An 18,879-nucleotide genomic window follows, 5' to 3' on the forward strand; every position below is an offset into this window, starting at 1 on the left:
TTGTCTAAGAGCTACATCGGGATTTCATTGGCGACATATACGGACCAATAGTCGAAAGTCTCATTTCATAGGTGCATACCTAGTTTAAGTATTTACATTATACTAACAATCAAGTATTGGCGATAAAATGTAGAGGAAAAGCGAACAGAAACGCTACTTTGATAAATTTCTCGTTTTACGAAACGGAGTGTTAAATAATTTTTATGAAAAATAAGCTGATAATGACCTTATTAATTAGTTGTAAGTGTTACACATACTACATAATTGAAAATGTTGGCTTTTTTTTGGTCATTTGAACTCTCGTTGACCCTACATATTAATTATTTTTAGGTTTGACTTTTATACTAGGTAAATTTAAATGAATAAACAAAATTCAAAAATGAACGAAAAAAAAGTAACGAATGAACAGAAAAAGAGTAAACTGGTACAAGCCTGACTGTATTAATTACTCTGTAATAAACACTGGACAATAATAACACAGGTATAGGGTTACATCAATGAGTTCGATATTTCGAATGAATAATAATATAATAAAAAGAAACAGAAAAAAATCAGCTTTCTTTTTTGGAGGGAAAAAACAGTTTCATATAACCAGGGTTGCCATATGTAATTTATATGGCCAGATATGCAAAAGGCTCAGATTATAATAGTTTGTATTAAAATTCAAACAAGCCCTACTTATACTTTTTGGCATAAGAAGACTTCTTGGGATGATAACCCTATTAACAAAAACATTAAAAGATGAAAATTGAGGCTTTGTTCAATAAAATCATCATCAGGACTCCATTTGATAATAATCAAATAGTCCTTCCGTACTACTTCCAGGTCTATCCAGGTTCATGCCTTGGCAAGTTGAAAAAGGATCACACTCTTCCTCACACTTCATCTCATAAAATAAAATATACCTAGGCAAAGCTTATTTTTATTGATGAAATGAAAATACATAGGTAGAAATATTTATATGTACTACAACAAAAATCAATATACCTTGGAGTTGTAATCATACAATAACTGAATGCGCGAGGTTGCGTTATTTTAATATAAATAGCTCTTCTTTTATTGTCTACAGTAAGATATGCTACAGTTTTCAAACACAAATGGAGTTAAACGTGTACCCGCTTCAGAAAAGAAATACCGATATTCTTTTGATGAAATATTACCCGTGAAGAGTTTTTACCCGCCGAGTACTCCTTTTTCGGGTAAAATGCGGCTGTATTTTTAATTAATGTTCCGGGTACGAGTCCAGGGGTAAAGATATTACCAGTACCATTTTCTGGCTGATTTTTTTTTGGAGAATTATCTGATTGGTTTTTACTTGCTTTGCTGATTTTTTCAAAAGGTTCTATAATCCTCCTGTAAGTTAATCTCTGACATACCCAAACTGGTCCTAGTGTCTCGATAGTGTTAACATTTTCAGATAGGTGGGTTCTGTGTTTATTATTATTATTTATTGTTAGAGACATTAATGGAAGACTTTGGGGTGGAGGGGTGCTTGCTGTGTGAGAGGATAAAATTAGTCCCGAATCACTAGTCTGTGTTCAGCTTCAACCCGACCTGAATGCACTGCTCCGACCAGTTAATAACTGCATTTCTTAATATAAAAATAATAAGTGGATATCAAACGGATTACACCATACATATATTCATGCTGTTGTAATATTTATTTTTTTGTAACACTTGTCTACAGTTTTCTTTTTGTACATTCAATTTTATATTTTGCATTGGCTATGGATTTTTGAATTATTTATTAGAAGTATTTATAATTTCTCAGAATATAATAAATGTCTAAGGCAATTAATATATTCAGCTTTGTATAACAGTATAATATTGAACATACATACTATTGCTTAATATTTTGCACAGGGCGCCAAATTAATTTAGAGTAGCCCTGTTCGATTGAATGGTTAATCACAATACCATATAAATTAAATTTATATACAAAAAATAAGAATAGGGAGAAGCGTCAAACGTCATCCATTCGTGTTTTTTTTTTTTCGATTTTTCAACTGGTTTTGCCTGAGGCCGGTAAATGAGTAACTAAATCTAACAATCTCCAAGATGAAGCTATAAAATCGACCAGAATTAAATAGGTACACATAGACTCGAAACTGCGAATTATAGTTTAAGATAAATGATTTGAATTTAATATAGCAATAATAAATCCTCCACGGTTTACTAAGTCAATTCATCAAGCTGTGTATGGTACCGGGTCTTAAAGACATATATCTCCCTAAGTTTATTAAATAATTATTTGTGGAGAACTTGTATATGCCCGTTAGATTTCATAGTGTTTTGAGCTTCAGTAAATTAATTACCTTGGATTGAAGTTCACGATGAAAATCTAAATATAAGTGTCAATTATATATAATACCTTAGCCAAAAATAGAGAAAATAAAGTAGGTATGTAACGAAATGCCGATTTATAGAGAGAAAAAAAACTTGTAGGAGAAGTGCAGGGCAGTATAGAAGTTTTTTGGAGGATTCTTAAACGGGGGCCAAGTCCTTTGATTTATTGTAGATAAATTCTTAATATTTCACCCAGTTTTGTTCAATCCATTGCTACGTTTATTTGCACCATTTGCTGTAAAATAAGTCATCTCAAGATAGCCTTTAAAATTACAAATGGGGTGTAATGGATTAAATATAAGTTAAAATGAACTTAAAAACATTTATTTATCTAGTATCTTGTAAAGTTTCCATTTAACATGTTTCTGAGACGTACATCAATTTCAACTCGACATAAGCACCTTTAATCTTTAATACTGCACAATATCAAAGTACTTTGTCTTAATTATTAACTTTCTTTCTTTCAATAATTCTCATTTATTGTCTGGAGAGCGTGGGAAGATATTCGCATACTCAAATTTCCTACACCAATATTTGTGATGTAATGTCGGGTTAAAACTTATGTACTACGAATGGACCAATTGGTTATAAAATTTATGAGATACTAGATAAATAAATGCATTAACCTCCAGTATACCTTATATTTGATCCATAACAACATATTTGTGATTTTGAAGGCTATTTTGAGATGACTTATTTTTCAGTGAATTAATTAAACGAAGCAACGGATTGAAAAAAAAGACTAGATAAACTATATTTTAACTACCATCAAAGAAAATGATAATAATTAAACCCATAATCAAGAAAAGAAGATGTAGTAATCTTCGGAAATAATAGTCTTGACAATAAGAAAATGAATTTCAAAATGAACGTTGTTAATATTTTTTTCCCGTTCATCGTGCATTCGTTCTAAAAATGAACGGAACGAGTTAGGGAGACTGATCACTTATTTTGATGATCTACAACTGGAGCCGAAAGAAGAGAGAGGAACAGCTGCATCTATTTTCCGTAGATTTAGTATCTACGTCACTAAAACAACAAATAGCTATTTCATAATTAGGCAAATGCATGATAGAATAACGTCATCACATAATCATTACTAAAAATTGTAGAAATTTTAAAGAGTGATTTAGTGCTAGAGTTGAAGCAAAGTGGAAGAAATGCTCCGGGATGTGAATCAGGCTATTCTAATGAGGGTAAATATGATCATATTGTTTGTCACCGGTTCCCCTTTCAATATGAAGAACTTTTTCATAGTTCGTGCTATACCAAGAAAAAACCAGGAAGCGAACAAAAATTCAACATTATGTAGCAAACATTTCAAAAAAGAGGACTATAAGGAGGGGAGGAGTGATTCCAATCCTCATACTTAGGATGTAACGACTTTCCATCATCGTTACCTTAGCCTCATCTATTCCATCTGTGTTTGAGAGCATTACTTCCCTATTAATAAAATCCCTTCCAGCTCCAAGAAGTACAACCTAAACTGCAGATTTTTTTAGTAAAAATTTAGTAAATGAAAAAATGGCTACATACATCAATCTAACAAAACCGAAACTGCCAAATTGTCCTGCAGGTAGAAAAATTACTAAGTTGACTTCAAAATCTTGAAGTTTTATTTTGCTCCCCTTTTAATAAATAAGGTATTTGTTAAATGTTAACTAGTGTTTTATTTCATTACTAGTTATATTTTTTTAAAATAACATCACATTGTTTCTGGAATTATTGTGTTCATTTGTTCTACTGGAATGCATAACGTGATATTGAATATTGATTCATTGTGCCTGAGAATTTCATGCTACTTAATAATTTATTATGTTATTCTTATGATCGAATATATATCAAAGAAAGCGGAACATTGAACAGGACAGAAGTCATGCAAGTAATGTTCCTTCAACTACTACTATTCCATCTTCTCGGCTCTAACTGTACAGAGGTTTAAGTAATTGAAAATAAGTGATCGGTCCACTCTTTTATTAGTCCCAGAACTAAGTATGTTAAAAACGTTGTAGGGAGCGCGCAAAACTAACTCCGCAGGAGAAGAAACAATTTTTATGTAATAAAAATAATAATGAATTCACGAACAATCATTTATATTTCCAAAATTGTACTTCAAATCCATTTTTCTGTTCAACCTTCTATTTTATAAAAATTTCATTTTTACTTACCATATTTGCGGTTTATACCAATGTAACCTTTATATTTTTATTAATCATAACAATAGTAACTTTTATAATTCCAAATAATTATAATTTTTGGTACATAACTATAAACATAAGTGTAAATATATTCTGTAGTTTAATGTATGTGATTCAAGTTATGTTAATTAATTATTTTTTTATTTGAAGGAATTTATTTAATTTTCATGAAGAAATAATACTTAATATAAGTCACAGATAATGGTATAAATGTGAATTTTTAATAATACATTTATGATAATTATAATAGTTTTTATTATTTAAGGACTAACAGCCGATAAGAGGCTCCATGCCAATAATTTCCAATCTTATATTAATTTAGTCATAAGTTTATTTGTAAATTGTACCAATATTATACAGTCATCTTTAATTAAATTGACAAATAATTTACAAATATTAGAAATATTTTACTAAATTAATTTAGTAAGCAATTTATATTTCAAAAGTTAGTTTATCTACTTATATATCACTCCACGGACTGACCTAAACAGAGTTCATCATTATTTGCAAATATTTAATAAAATATGCAAATTAAACCCAACAAAATTAAATGATCTAGACCCTTACCAGATAATACTCTACTCACATTTCTATCAAAAAAAGAGACAACTCAGAGTCAAAAGTAGCCAATTAGGATTTTATATTAATAATTTCCTAATATTCAATTAAAATATTCAAATTAAGTCAATTGAACCCAGAAAAATTAAATGAACTGGAACCTTGCCCAGATAAGTGTGGACTCACATTTCTATTCAAGCAAACCTATATCAGAGTCAATAACAGCCGATTAGGATTTCATACAAATAATTTGCAAATATTTAATTAAAACATTCAAATTAAATCAAATGTATCCAGAAAAATTTAATTGAACTGCCCCCTCCCCAGAAAAGAGTGGACTCACATTTCTATTCAAATAAACCCACTTCAGAGTCAATAGCAGCCAATTAGGAATTTATAAAAATAATTTGCAAATATTTATTTTAAATATTCAAATGAAGTCAATTGAACCAAGAAAAAAATTATGAATTGGACTCTTTTCCCAGATAAGACTCGACTCAAATTTCTATTAAACAGACCCACATCAGAGGCAATAGCAGTCAATTAGGATTTTATATAAATAATTTGCAATTATTCATTTTAAATATTCAAAATAACTAAATTGAACCCGGAAAAATTAAATAAACTGGAATCTTCCCCAGATAAGACTCGACTCACATTTCTATTCAGTCAGACACACATCAGAATGAATAGCAGCAAATTAGGATTTTATAAAATAATTTGCAAATATTTTATTAAAATATGCAAATTAAGTCAATTTTATCCAGAAAAATTTAATTGAACTGCACCCCTCCCCAGAAAAGAGTGGACTCACATTTCTATTCAAACAAACCCACATAAGAGTCAATAGGAACCATTAGGAATTTATACCAATAATTAGCAAATATTTAATTAAAATATGCAAATTAAGTCAATTTTATCAAGAAAAATTTAATAAACTGAACCCTTCCCCAGATAAGAGTTGACTCACATTTCTATTCAAACGAACAATAAATTACAACAATAGAGTAAAATAATTTATTTTCCTTTATATTTGTTAAGAGTTATTTAATTAAATAATATATATATAATACTTTTATATACCATAAAAATTAAAATATGAAAGAATAAAAATGAAAGATATTTTCCCGTTTTTTGTAACAGATAATCCAGACCTTGGCATAAGATATTTGACAAAAAAAAAACATCCAACATGATTCATCTTTTAATGGTCTACAGCATTTATGTTATCAACTATAGCCTTACACCCTTTACTTTCGACGTATATAACCCTCAAAGTTGTGTCAAAAAATGCATTTTGAAAAGGTATGCCAGAAAAAGCACATGGCCTCACCCTGGACGGTGTTGTGGCCTTGGGTTAAAGATATTTGTATTTTTTAAAAGCCAATAATAATCTTCAAGCCAGGCCGTAACTTTTTTTACTTTCAGATTTCCGGATTATTAGTAATTTTTCCAAGATACCCGGATTTTGCGTCAAAAAGACACCGCTGTTTTTACCTTTAAACCCTCAAAGGTATAATGGTGGAAGTGATCAAACATACACTTTTGTCAAAAGTTAGCCAACACATTTTTTTACACAAGGTAGATTTTATTTCGATTTTGCCGTCCCTGTTTTTCCGGACCATGGCAATATATATCCGGATAAAAACCAACCTATTTAGTAGATTAAATTTGGGCCTATATACTTTGTTTTATGGTTTATAGACGTAGATTTGCCGGTTTAAGAGTCTATAAACAACAAACTTTGGGTTACAATTTCTATATGACGCACAGATTTTATTATATTTAGGAATAAAAATCTTATAATATGTATAAATTATAATACAGCACATTCCCTTTTACTATATTAATGTTATTTCTTAAAGTTTAAGAATTTATAGATGAACTAGAATTACTCTCCTTAACCGATATAACTTTACATATTGTTTTAATTTATGTCGTTGATATCATAACAAACACTTAAAGGACTCATTGGAAAATACTGAGCTTTAAAGGTAAAAGCTACTAGTGGAACCATGAACTATATCTTGTAGAGTTCTTGAAACATCACTTACATTATTTTAGTTTAACTGTATCATCTATTTATTTAATATTTATCTCAGCTAATAACGATCTTGAACGTATATGGCGTCTCATAACATTGTGTATATTTATAACAATATATATTATTAATTTTTGTTTAACTTATCATCCTTATGAGTCATTTTTATTTAAAAAGTTATATACATGTAGATCATAACTTTTCAGTATTTAGGAGAAAAGTGTTACTTGTTTACCTTAAAGCATGTAATTTAATGCTTTAGTTTACCTCTCCTTGGCCGGGCAGAAGGGGAAACAAATCTACCTCTATTATTCATGTTCAACAAATTTTCTATTAAATGGTTGAGCTCTACTAAATCACTCTCTTTAGGAATAGCACCCTTCTTCAATAATCGAAGTTTTAAAGGTTGGGTAATAACGGAGAATTAAGTGATTTCCACTCCTTCCATTGGAACCGCAGTCGTGTTTGTTTATTTTTCTTTTCTCTTATTATATTGGTGATAGATATTATATCAGTATAAAAGAATCTTGCCATTTTTTCCATTTAGACAATTTTCCTTTTTTTTTATCTTGACATTTTTCCCTTGACATTTTTTCCCGACACCGGACAAGGACATAGGCAAGAATTACTTCGGTGTCAATCCTCAATTTTAATCTGAGTCCTACGGGGACTTAGAATGTTTAACTCCGCAACAAATTCTCAAGTTTACTCTTCGTCTTTTATGAGCAAAAACAAATATTGAATCCGGTTTTGTATAAATAAATGTAGAATGTCGTAAGTATGTAGTAGAAAAGGAAGTTCACTCCTCACCAAATTATAATAAAAAAATAATGACAACAACACATTTGGGTTTATGTAAAATCGACTATATGTTAGTGATGTGTTCAAGAACGTAACAGCTCTATGAGCCGGATCTTTGAAGAGAACGACGGGAGACATCTCCCCCAATCCGGCGCCAGGTCAGAGCGTCTGCAAGGAGGGGGCTGGATCCCCGCCAGCAATGAAAGATATTTTTCTTTTAAAAAACTATGCAGCAGAAGATTTTTTAAAGAATATTATCCTGCAGCAGGGGCTTCCGCAGGATTATATATATATTATTATTATTATTGGGGGGGCTACAGCCCCGTCAGCCCATCCCAGCAGACGCTTCTGTAATTGTAATATATCTATTAAAGAAACAAAAAAAATCTGGAGAGTCGTTTGGGAGCTGAAAGACCTGGCTTTTTTAAGTGATCCAAGCCGAAAGAACTGGTTCTCTAAAAAGATCTGGAATTCCCATCACTACCAAATGTACTTTTGAAATCGGCTAATTAATACAACAAACGCCAAAAAAATCGGCTAAATATATTTAATATTTTAAAACATAAGTTTAAGTTATGATTGACAAAAATTATACCCAACACATTTTTCATTGTCTAAAATAATAAATATTATGTTTACAAAAATATCTAAAAATAATTTTTAGACTCTAAAAAAAAAAAGTCAACACAAACAAAATAAAAAAAAATCGCATAAAATCTTCAAAATAAATATCTAATTAAATATATCCTTATTTTCTTTATTTTATTCAAAACTCCATCTTCATAGCATAATTAATAATTTATTTCCTAAATTATATCTTCATTTCGATCAATAAGTACAAAATAAATTCAAATCCGAGCAAATTTTGATAATATAATATCAAAGTAAAGGAAAGGTGACAAAGTGAAAAAAATAGCAAAATTATTTTAATTAAACTGATATAATTCCATAACATGTATAACGGCAAGATTTGTTATCGTCTTCAAAGTCCTTATTGAAAAATATAATGAGGGCACACTTGTATTCTAATATGTGTCTAATCCTTTCTACAAATATATATAATCCATAGCCTCCAAAGATTTTGGAGTGTCGGTTCCACTCATGGAGCTTACGACACAGCATTAATATCAGAGTAGGGAAAAAGTCCTAATACTACATGTCCCCGTCAAATCTCAAGTCATGTCCAAGTCCTTGAATATTTTCATCGAGTCTTCAGATTTAATTCAAGCTCATTTCAAGTCCATAACAATAATATAGGATCCATAGTTATAGTGCTTTTCTCGAGTCCACAATATACTAGCGTTGGAGTCCAAGGTTGACTCACAAGACTTAGCTATAGAGTTGAAGTGAAGTCTCGAGTCTTTGATTGTGAAATCGTCTTCAAAGTATGGACTCAATCCCAACTTGAGTCTCGAGTCCAATTTCCCTCCTCTGGCAATAATATACCATTGCCATTAAATTATATATCTATCATTATAATATTAATCATAATAACAATTATTAATAATAAATCATAAATGTATAATTAAAAGCTCCTTATCTCTTTGGAGGGATATTCAGAAAATTCAATTAATAAAATAATTTCATCCTTCCTCATAGCAATTTTACAGTGCGAGGTGTGGGTCAATTGTCATCCCTCTATATTATATTTTAATTTAGCCAATATTCCCATCCCTATAAAATAATGAGATTTGAAATTTGAATCAATAACGAATTGACTCATCCCTATTAACATTAAAAAATACTGGTAAAGAAGATAATTTATAACCAGGTTTATCATACTTATACTGACTAAAGTGACTAATATTGATACAATTATACTGATGGGTGATGACTGATGATGAATAGTTACTGTGTTGTGCGTGGATGTCAATCAAGGTATTTTCCGAATTCTAGAATTTCGCGCCATAGAATACCCAAGGATGTCTCTACCCGAAGTAAATGGCTAAAAGCAATTGGATTTGGCGAATCAAAAGTCAATGACGCCTCCCGTGTATGTTCTAAGCATTTTCTGACTACTGACTTTCTATCCACACCATTTGATCAAAAGATTAGCAACTCTCAAGGAAACACTCCTAAATTAATGAAATTTCGCCTTAAACAAAATGCAGTTCCTTCTATTTTTCCTAAGAAAAATGTTTGTGGAGTTCATACTTTTCCTACTCAAAGGATACTCTCCATTGACGATGTTATCTTATGTTTGAATGAGACTCATCTTCCTTCTGGAGTAATGAGTTACTTTGATTTCGAAAAGGAACAATGGCTTTTCATGGGGATGGACTATGTAAATGGTGGATCTCCTCATGTTATGTTTAGTGTTGTTCTGGATCAAGAATTGAAAATAAATGCATGGTATGCCTATCTTTTAATGATTTCTATATCGTTTATCTTTTTATCTTTTACTTTTTAGGAAACGAGATATTCCGGTCTCAAAAGCGATTTTTAGTCGATTCCTTTGTGAAGGCAAACTTAGATCCATTAAGGAACTTTACAATATCATTCAGAGAATTAAATGTCTTTCAGAGAAATGCTGGGTGAAAATATAGTTCCTTACCTTAATATAATTTATTTTTACATTTATGATATTACTCGGGATTAGATAATACCTTAACTACGGTTGGGATATAAGGAAGCTGTGTCAGCTCTAATCGATTTTGCCCCGCCTGCTCCTCGGTAATAGTATAATTTAAATTTTATTCTACGAAAATTTGATAATTTTTTCAGCTATGACTAGACGAAATGTTAACTAATGTTTTTGCATGACGATTACGAGACAAAACTATTTTTTTTAATGTTTAATCTGATTAAAACAAATACTTTATTTTCTTGACGGAAATTACCACTGATTGTGACCACATTAAAAATTATTCTGCGTAGCAATCTTTTATTTATATGTTTCCAGACATGTAAATAAGCTTCATACATTTCCCGACGTTTCAAAGTTTCCGGGAATTCGGGAAGGTTAAAAATATCTCAATATAGTAAAACAGATAAATTTCAAAATTTTGCCTGTGTTTGGGAGCAATCTTAAGTAAAATTTAAAAAAAGTCCTGCTGAGGAATAACAGTATTGGGATTTTTTTTATTCTCTCCATTTTATAGGGGTTCTTTTCTATTCAACTGGAAAAAATTGTTTTTATAGTTGCATCGAGTACAAGATGAATAATTTTTAATTCCTTCAATATATTCCTCATCTTGGATATAGGTAGGATACAATCGAAGTAGCTTTTGCAAATTTAAGCATTGTGAGTTTGGTAGGAAAGTTTCTCTGAAGTCCACATGAGATGTTTTGGAATCTGTAGTAAGATATAATATAATTGGAAATTACGTCAGTTTGTATCAAATCACAGTCCCCTGCACAACATTTTATCAACAATTTTTAAAGGTGAGAGTGCTGAAATCAATTTTTCATCATCGGAATATCTTGCACACAGTTTTATCTCATCATCATGTTCAATGAGAGTTTCAAGCTTCTAAGTTTCTTGTTTCACTTGTTAATAGTGCATATCGACCAGATTTAAGGGTGCAAATATTGCATTTTTATGCTGTAATAATTGAAACAGGCTTAATGTTAGTATTTTTACTTCATAAAAGGGACGAATTTCCAATAAATCTTGATGTAACATCATCAAATGCCATTAAGAATAAATAAAGACTTCGCATTAGCATTGATCACAAGTAAACTATCTATAATCATCTACTTGATGCATAAGATAAACACTGATACTTGAATTAAATCAATGTAATATGTACATTTTAGGGTCATAGATATAATTAAATTTTGCAATAGAAGTATAATATTTTTTCTCTTTTATCTGATGGGTTCCATTTTGATATCAAGTCTTAGATAATAATAATGTATTACTTTTTTTTTATATTAATTCAAAAAGGATTTTCATTGCTTTAAGACTTGGTTGTTTTAGGGCCCCAAAATAGCCGACATCAACAATGCTGACGTCACGTGAAAACGATATTTAGAAAAATCAAATAGTATCCATTTTTTCCTTACTCCAAGTCTCATTTTGAACGGGACAAACGTTTTGAAATCGCTGTTTCGTATAAAGTCTACCTTCGCTGTGACTTCTAAAGTACGTAATGATAACAAATGTTAAGAGAAAATTTATTTTCTAGGGGAATCAAATTATGGACTTTAATATAAAAAGAGGTAATCCTAATCTAGTCAACCTTTTAAAGGAAACTCCTAGAATAGGCCCTAGCCATCTTAGAATTTTGAGTACATCCTTATTTCTAGTTATAGTACTGTACATTTATTGATCTTTACATACAATGTACACCGGCTGCAATAAAAAGATACACTATCAGTATTTAATTGATGTAATGCATATGATTCCGTTTATTAACAACTTCATAAATGATTGAGATAGTGATAATTCTCCATTACAAATACTCATGTGACTCATATTGCCCACAAGTAAAAATATTTTTTAAATATGCAATTCAAGTGTTTGTTGAGCCTACATGGGATGGGGCAGCGCTAAAAAATTATCAAGACTATAAAATAAGGTAATAAGCTATGCTAAAGAAAATTTATTCAACTACATCCTTAAAAATAAAAAACCAATAACAATTACTATCACAAATTTATCACACCAGTAAGTATCCATTGGTGATATCCGTGCTCAGTCAAATAAATAAAGAGGCGGATTTAATTTAAAAATAAAAATAGACTATTTGATAATGATCCTTTTCTTTATGATTGCAGAATCCCATACCTTTAGTCTATCACGTTGTTCCTTCATTTGACCATGGCTTGGAAATTTGATCTCGCCATTTTTTAGTACTATATATGTATAGTCATTCTTGTGGGAAACCGGTTTCCAATTGTATCCTTCTTTTGCACCATTCGGATCACCCGAAGTTGCAAAATTTGTCCAAACGTCGATCATGAGTCTCCACATTTTTTCATCAACAGGTCGTTTGAGTAAATTTCTAGGATATTCTCTATTCCAAAGAATATTTCATTTAAAAATTAAGCATAAAAAAATACCTTTTGATATCTTACCTAAACAGAAATGGAAGTTCATCAGCATGTGATGCTCCATTAGTTTTCCCACTTTCCTGACCAAAAGCATAGCGAACTATGAATTTCCAATAATCGTACGATGCGCGACTTAGTGAGTCTGTCATGGAGAGAAACCCATCGTGATCATATAAATAGTAATAGACAGGTGATCCCTTATTTGCAATTTCTCTAGAAGAAGGTAGTATGTAACAAATTATATTTCTAAATGACTGTACCTTTCAATATATATATATATATATATATATAAGACTATCTATGAGGAAATGGATTCGACTCAAAATTGGTATGCGGTATAATTGATAGAAGATGCGATATATATTGGATGCGTGACTCAGTACAACAACTTGGTTCTGAGGTCTTAATGGAGAAATTCGCATTTTGATTAGATAAATTGTAAACCAAAGCAATGATAGGGAAGTATAATACATAATTGGGAAGCTATCAAATAGTATCCGATAATTTTTTATTTATTTTTGTTATGAAAAAAAAAAAAAAAAGTTAAAAAATTTAAATATTTTAAGATTGGTGGTCTTTAATATATATATATATATATATTTTTTTTTAAACATAAACCAGTATAATATAGAACGCTTTATTAATATTAAAAAAAAAATCATGGAATTAGGAGTAATCGTATTATTTATGAAAATCATTATTTCACAGATAAAGTAATTTTTTTAGCTATTTGATAATTTTTCAATTATGCCTATCATTTCTTTGGATTGAGTTATACATCCAATATTTCATTTCTGAAAAGGACAATTATACAACCAAATTTGATTCGAATCTGTTAACTCGTTAAACTTTTTCATTGAATGAGAATGATAGGGATATAATCCACATTTGTAAAGTTTCGGGGAGAATAAGTTGAAGTTTCAACGCGTGTAACTTTGAGATGTGTGGGGATTTAAAGATCAAATTTGGACTAAGAGCTTTTATAAAAATTGGAGGTTACCTTTAACAGTGACAAAAATTTGAGTACAATTTATGAATAGATACTTAAAAAAGTTATGCAAGAATAATAAAAATGAGGGAAAATATTTTTTGTCAAAGGTTTTTTTGTCCTGTACATTCTATATTTATTAATTTGAATCATATTTTAACACTTTTAGCCCTACTTGTTCACAAAAATATAGTAACTGAATCTCAGGATTAAAAGTGGTTGATATCGACCTCTGAGGAGCAATGGAACATTCGAAGCTGTTTGATCAGGTTTCGAAGGGGTAAAAGCTGGACATATAGATAACCAAATTGTCGATTTGGTGTCAATTAGTACCAAAAGTCACAATCCAGGATAAAATTGACACTATATCTGAATCTCAGGGTTATCAGATTAAGAATAAACTTTTAGCGCATAAATTGATCATTATATTATTGCACTCCATAAGTGTATCAAAAATAGAAAATATCATTAAAAATTATTTTTTTCTTAAAGGAACATTGAGACAGGATTTTAGGATCTTTAATTCATAATATTAATAACAAATACTAATTTTTTTCCAATTTTTCCTTAAAACATATCACTATATCCCAAAAAATAAAAATAATTGAGATCTTGTAAAACTCAAGATATATATACTGTCTCTTTCTGATAAAACATATCTTAGCAAATAAATGATTATTATCTTGTGATTATATAAAACTATTATTTTTTCTAAGAAAAAAGGAATAAAGACTTTCTTATTAGATTTCTCGTAATATATGGTTTCATCAATTCGCCGGCTTTATTTGAAATTTTGAAGACCTAAAAACTATTAAAATAATAAATCATATTAAAATAACTTTTCTGAACTGTTATTGTTGCTTGATTTGAAAATTTTAGTATTAAAAATATTTAGTATTTAAAAATATTTTAATTCAAGTAAAAGCGGATATAATGTTCAAGCAATAAAAAAATATATTTATTCATCATTATAGATTAAATTATTTGAATTAGAATAAAAATCTAGACAGATTTCCTAAATCTGTCTGGATTTTTATTCTCATCTGTGCCGTATAACAGGTCAAATCCTTCAATAATTCTGATGATGCTACAGTTATTGCTTTGGGAGCAGTTTTTGTAGTCTTTTAATCAACACGCCTATGAATAAACTTTTTAAGGTCATTACAGTTGAGGGACCATAATTCTAAATAGATTTTTTTTAAATGCAATTGTTCACACAAGAACAGGGTTCCTTTATTGGATCGTTCATAATTATGTTTTTCATGTAAATATCTACATTTCTTACTTGCTTTTTTATAAAATATGTGACGTGATCATTTGATTAATAAAATTGAAACTAAATCTTCGTAGTTTATTTTATAATATAATTTATCGCTCATTTTAAAAGTTTTTAGCGATCCAAAATTTCAATTATTATATAACAGGTTAGTTGATGATGCATGTTATATGATAAATCGATCAAGTTAGTATTTTTCAGACAAATCATATTAGATGGATCTAATCGCCTAGTTAAATAACATTATGCAATGAAATTTAGTTTATAACAAAGTAGGTGTAACAGAGACACTAAAATATACACTCATTATTATTCATTCTAGGGTTACTTTGCTTAGACATGTGGCAGTAAATAAATTACCCTTTCAACCATATTATATTCAAGCTAATTATGCCACCAATGTGAAGAAGGTGTGTATTTATTATTTTTACCTTTTTTCAGAGTTTTTTTAAGTTTTTTAATTGCATAAAAAACGAAGATTAAATAATAAAGATAGACACACTAAAGGGGGTAATATTCACCATAGCTTAGAAGATGTTTCTTATATCCTCAATTTGTAGGAGGTGCATCAAGTCACAACTTTGAATTTGGCATAAAATTGTCAAAATTTGCAAAATAGGAGTTATAGCCAATATACAAATTATTATACTGTGTGAAGCATATTTTTTCGTAGGGATAACATGTTTTAACAGGAAAGGGACAGTATAAATATAATAATAATTAAAGTAAACTAATAAAATATAAATCTATGATTTCGCTAAAATAACCTCATGAATTGAATATGAATGAGTTGCTTGACAATTTAAGAGTACATACTTAACTGTTTCAAAAGTCGGACCATTATACCAAAAATCAGAGATGAGATTGGAAAAATTCTGCACTTGAGATGGAAAATCAGGTTTTTTGTTTGAGCCAAAGTAATAGTCCATAACAGGTTCTAAATCATAAGATTCATCTCCTGCAGTATTCAGTTTAAAGCATTCCTCCCACTTTGACCTGACATATGGACATCAACAGCCTCTTATAAAATAAAAATGTTGTGTTTAAAGAATTTAAAGAGCTTACATAAAGCCTTCAGTATAATTATTTTGAAGCATGAAGCGTGATGTTGCCAAAAAAACCTTCATTTGAAGTTGTTCCTATCATGACTCTGGGTGCATGTGATTTTTTATTTTCTGCAGATACTTCTTTCAGGAGATAACTTCCCTCTAGGACGGGGAACCATGGGTTAGGAAAAGGATGTCCATTTTTTTTTAAGGTTACAATCACTTAAAAAGGGATTTTTATTCACTATTTTAGCCAAAGGAAGCTTCTGAATACATTCTTGTGTATCTATTACACCGATACATCCCATTTCCGCAATCCAAGCTTCGTGCATTTCCATCATGAATCTACAAATAAAGACATATTTATGTATATTCAAATATTCAGAATAAAACGAGTCTTTCAAATTTACGTTTCTTTAATTGTGGGTTGATAAATTGAACCGCTTTGAATTATAGCAGACTGGAATAATAATTTACTCATTGGAACGGACATATGATGTAATACACTTATCGCTCCGGAGCTCTCTCCAAAAATCGTTACTCTTTGAGGATCACCACCAAAACTCGAAATATTATCCTGAATCCACGATAGAGCTATTAAATTAAGAATTAAATAGTTGGACGTTCAATTTTAGCTTTTCTGTTACCAAGAATCTGATCCTCAATGCCTTGATTCCCCTCGCGTACTCTTCTCCAAGATTAAGGAAGCCTAAAGGACCTAATCTGTAAGATATCATGACAAGTATGACATCTTTGGTCATAAAATAAATGGATTCGTAGTCTGAGGCAGTCCCACTCATAAAATTCCCCCCATGGATCCAAACCATCACAGGAAACAGGTTTTCCTGAGATGGTGGAGACTCATTGGATAGCTGCAGGGACGCAGAGTCTGGTGAAAAGATGTTGAGATAGAGACAGTCTTCATTCCCTTCAACGTCCCATAGAAGGGATTTGAAGTAAGACCTGAGTTGTTGAGGACATGCCGGGGGATAGCTTCTTCCAGCCTGAAGTGTCCCTTTCCAAGGAGTTGGATATGGTTCAGGAGACCGAAAACGACGTTCTCCAGTGGGCGGTAAAGCGTAAGGGATACCATAAAAGGCTTGATGGCCTTTTTCTCGGGCTCCTTGAACTAAACCTGAGGGACTATGCACAATTAGAGGACTCCAAAATTCATCGAAGAACTTTTCCGGGCCGTAGATGGAAAACAAAGTGAGTAAACTAAAGTATAAATAGATGTTGAAAGAAGATATCTCAGACATCTTTGCCCATGCTATTGAGTATTCCTACTACAGCTATTAAGATACAGGCTTAGCGAGCAAGTTATATTTACATTTCACTCGCTTCTTGTCATCACCATTAAGCTTTAGACCATCACCCGGCTTAAAGCTTTACCATGGACGTCTCAAGCACCTAGACAACAGATTAGAAAACGCGCGCTCCAAGGGGGGGCTTAGAAAAAGTTCACAAATATGTTATTTTTTTAATAAAATATATTAATACGCTTTTTCAATACGGATTATATGAGTTAAAATATCTATAAATATTTATTCATAATAGGGCAATTAATAAGAATTCAAGACTGAATAAGCTGCAATATATTCCCAACATAAGTTACATTAAGTATTTAAAAAATAGATGCACACCAAAAACATTGATGTTAATCCATTAAACATTATAAGTTTGAAGTTTGCCAACCTTTCTATATTTGAGCTTGTTTTTAGATGATCAGATGTTGTCATGGAGTTGAGGACCCATTTTTTTTTATCCATCACGTTGAAGAGGATTTGTGACCTTGATCACAAACAACATCAACTATTACTTCAATTGTAGTTTCTGAGCTCTTTCTTGACTCTTTATGGTGGTTATGTTTGATATGAGCAAAGTTAGGGTGTAATGATGATTTAAATCCTAGACTGTTCAGAGGAATGCTGAAGTGTTCTTGCCTTTGGAAACAATCGTAAATATTTTTATAAGATGAGATGAACTTTCTATTGATGTTGTATGGGTGAGTAATTGAAGTTTGAAGTTCACCACTACAAAGAAAATGAGTGAAGAACTTCCTGTTGACTAATACGCCCACAACGATAAATCCGATTTGATAGAAGGTTTTCATAATTAGAGTATATTTGCTGTAGAGGAATTCAACGTTGAATTTAACTAGTATAAGTTAAGTCCTCCGACAGATTTGATCATAAATGTAAGGGCCATTTTAGTTGTGTGGTTGTTCTCGAAGTCCAATAACTTACCTCTAACAAACTCAACTCTTTCTGCCGTGTAGATCTCATTGACATTACGCTCTCTGCTGTTAAGGTGTTTGATCCTTTTTCCAAGATACTTAAATATAGATGACGGTAGTTCAGTCTCTACGGTAATTGTTGTAGACAGAGTTCTAAAATACTTGGGACATGGAAGTACTCACATTTTGCCACAGAAGACAAGGTGAAAATCTCCTTCTGCTGGTTTTTTTGTTCCGTGTCTGGGGATCCAAGTAGTTTGTTCAATAAGCCCATTAGGATTTCATAATTCTATTCGTTATTCAAAAACTCTTTTGATCCTAAATACGCAGCAATGTTGATTACTTCAGTTACTAATTTGAGGACTTTAGCCTTTTTTTTTTTTTTGGACAG

The 18,879-nt window shown here is 30.7% G+C and overlaps 2 protein-coding genes across 2 annotated transcripts; one reads left to right on the forward strand and one right to left on the reverse strand.

Annotated features, from left to right (window-relative positions):
* The first annotated feature begins 9,687 nt into the window (after positions 1–9,687).
* Positions 9,688–12,908, forward strand: LOC121131711 (uncharacterized). Its single transcript, XM_040727062.2, has 2 exons — positions 9,688–10,296; positions 10,355–12,908. The coding sequence occupies exons 1-2, from the start codon at positions 9,782–9,784 to the stop codon at positions 10,488–10,490; spliced, it is 651 nt and encodes a 216-aa protein (XP_040582996.1). The 5' UTR covers positions 9,688–9,781; the 3' UTR covers positions 10,491–12,908.
* LOC121131713 (para-nitrobenzyl esterase) lies at positions 12,464–17,571 on the reverse strand. Its single transcript, XM_040727063.2, is given in 9 exon segments — positions 12,464–12,905; positions 12,967–13,155; positions 16,023–16,202; positions 16,272–16,324; positions 16,326–16,463; positions 16,465–16,597; positions 16,663–16,846; positions 16,900–16,932; positions 16,935–17,571. Coding segments are annotated over 9 exon segments (1,761 nt in total). The 5' UTR covers positions 17,512–17,571; the 3' UTR covers positions 12,464–12,631.
* Positions 17,572–18,879: the final 1,308 nt, after the last annotated feature.

The sequence above is a fragment of the Lepeophtheirus salmonis genome, unplaced genomic scaffold (assembly GCF_016086655.4).
Source record: "Lepeophtheirus salmonis unplaced genomic scaffold, UVic_Lsal_1.4 unplaced_scaffold_8383_pilon, whole genome shotgun sequence".
Taxonomy (NCBI): domain Eukaryota; kingdom Metazoa; phylum Arthropoda; class Copepoda; order Siphonostomatoida; family Caligidae; genus Lepeophtheirus; species Lepeophtheirus salmonis.

What these genes read in the sequence shown, in the direction of transcription:
- LOC121131711 (XM_040727062.2), top strand. Translation starts at nt 9,782, where the DNA reads ATGATGAATAGTTACTGTGTTGTGCGTGGATGTCAATCAAGGTATTTT. An exon ending in GAATTGAAAATAAATGCATG is followed by an intron (nt 10,297 to 10,354) that starts GTATGCCTATCT and finishes TTTACTTTTTAG; the next exon opens with GAAACGAGATATTCCGGTCT.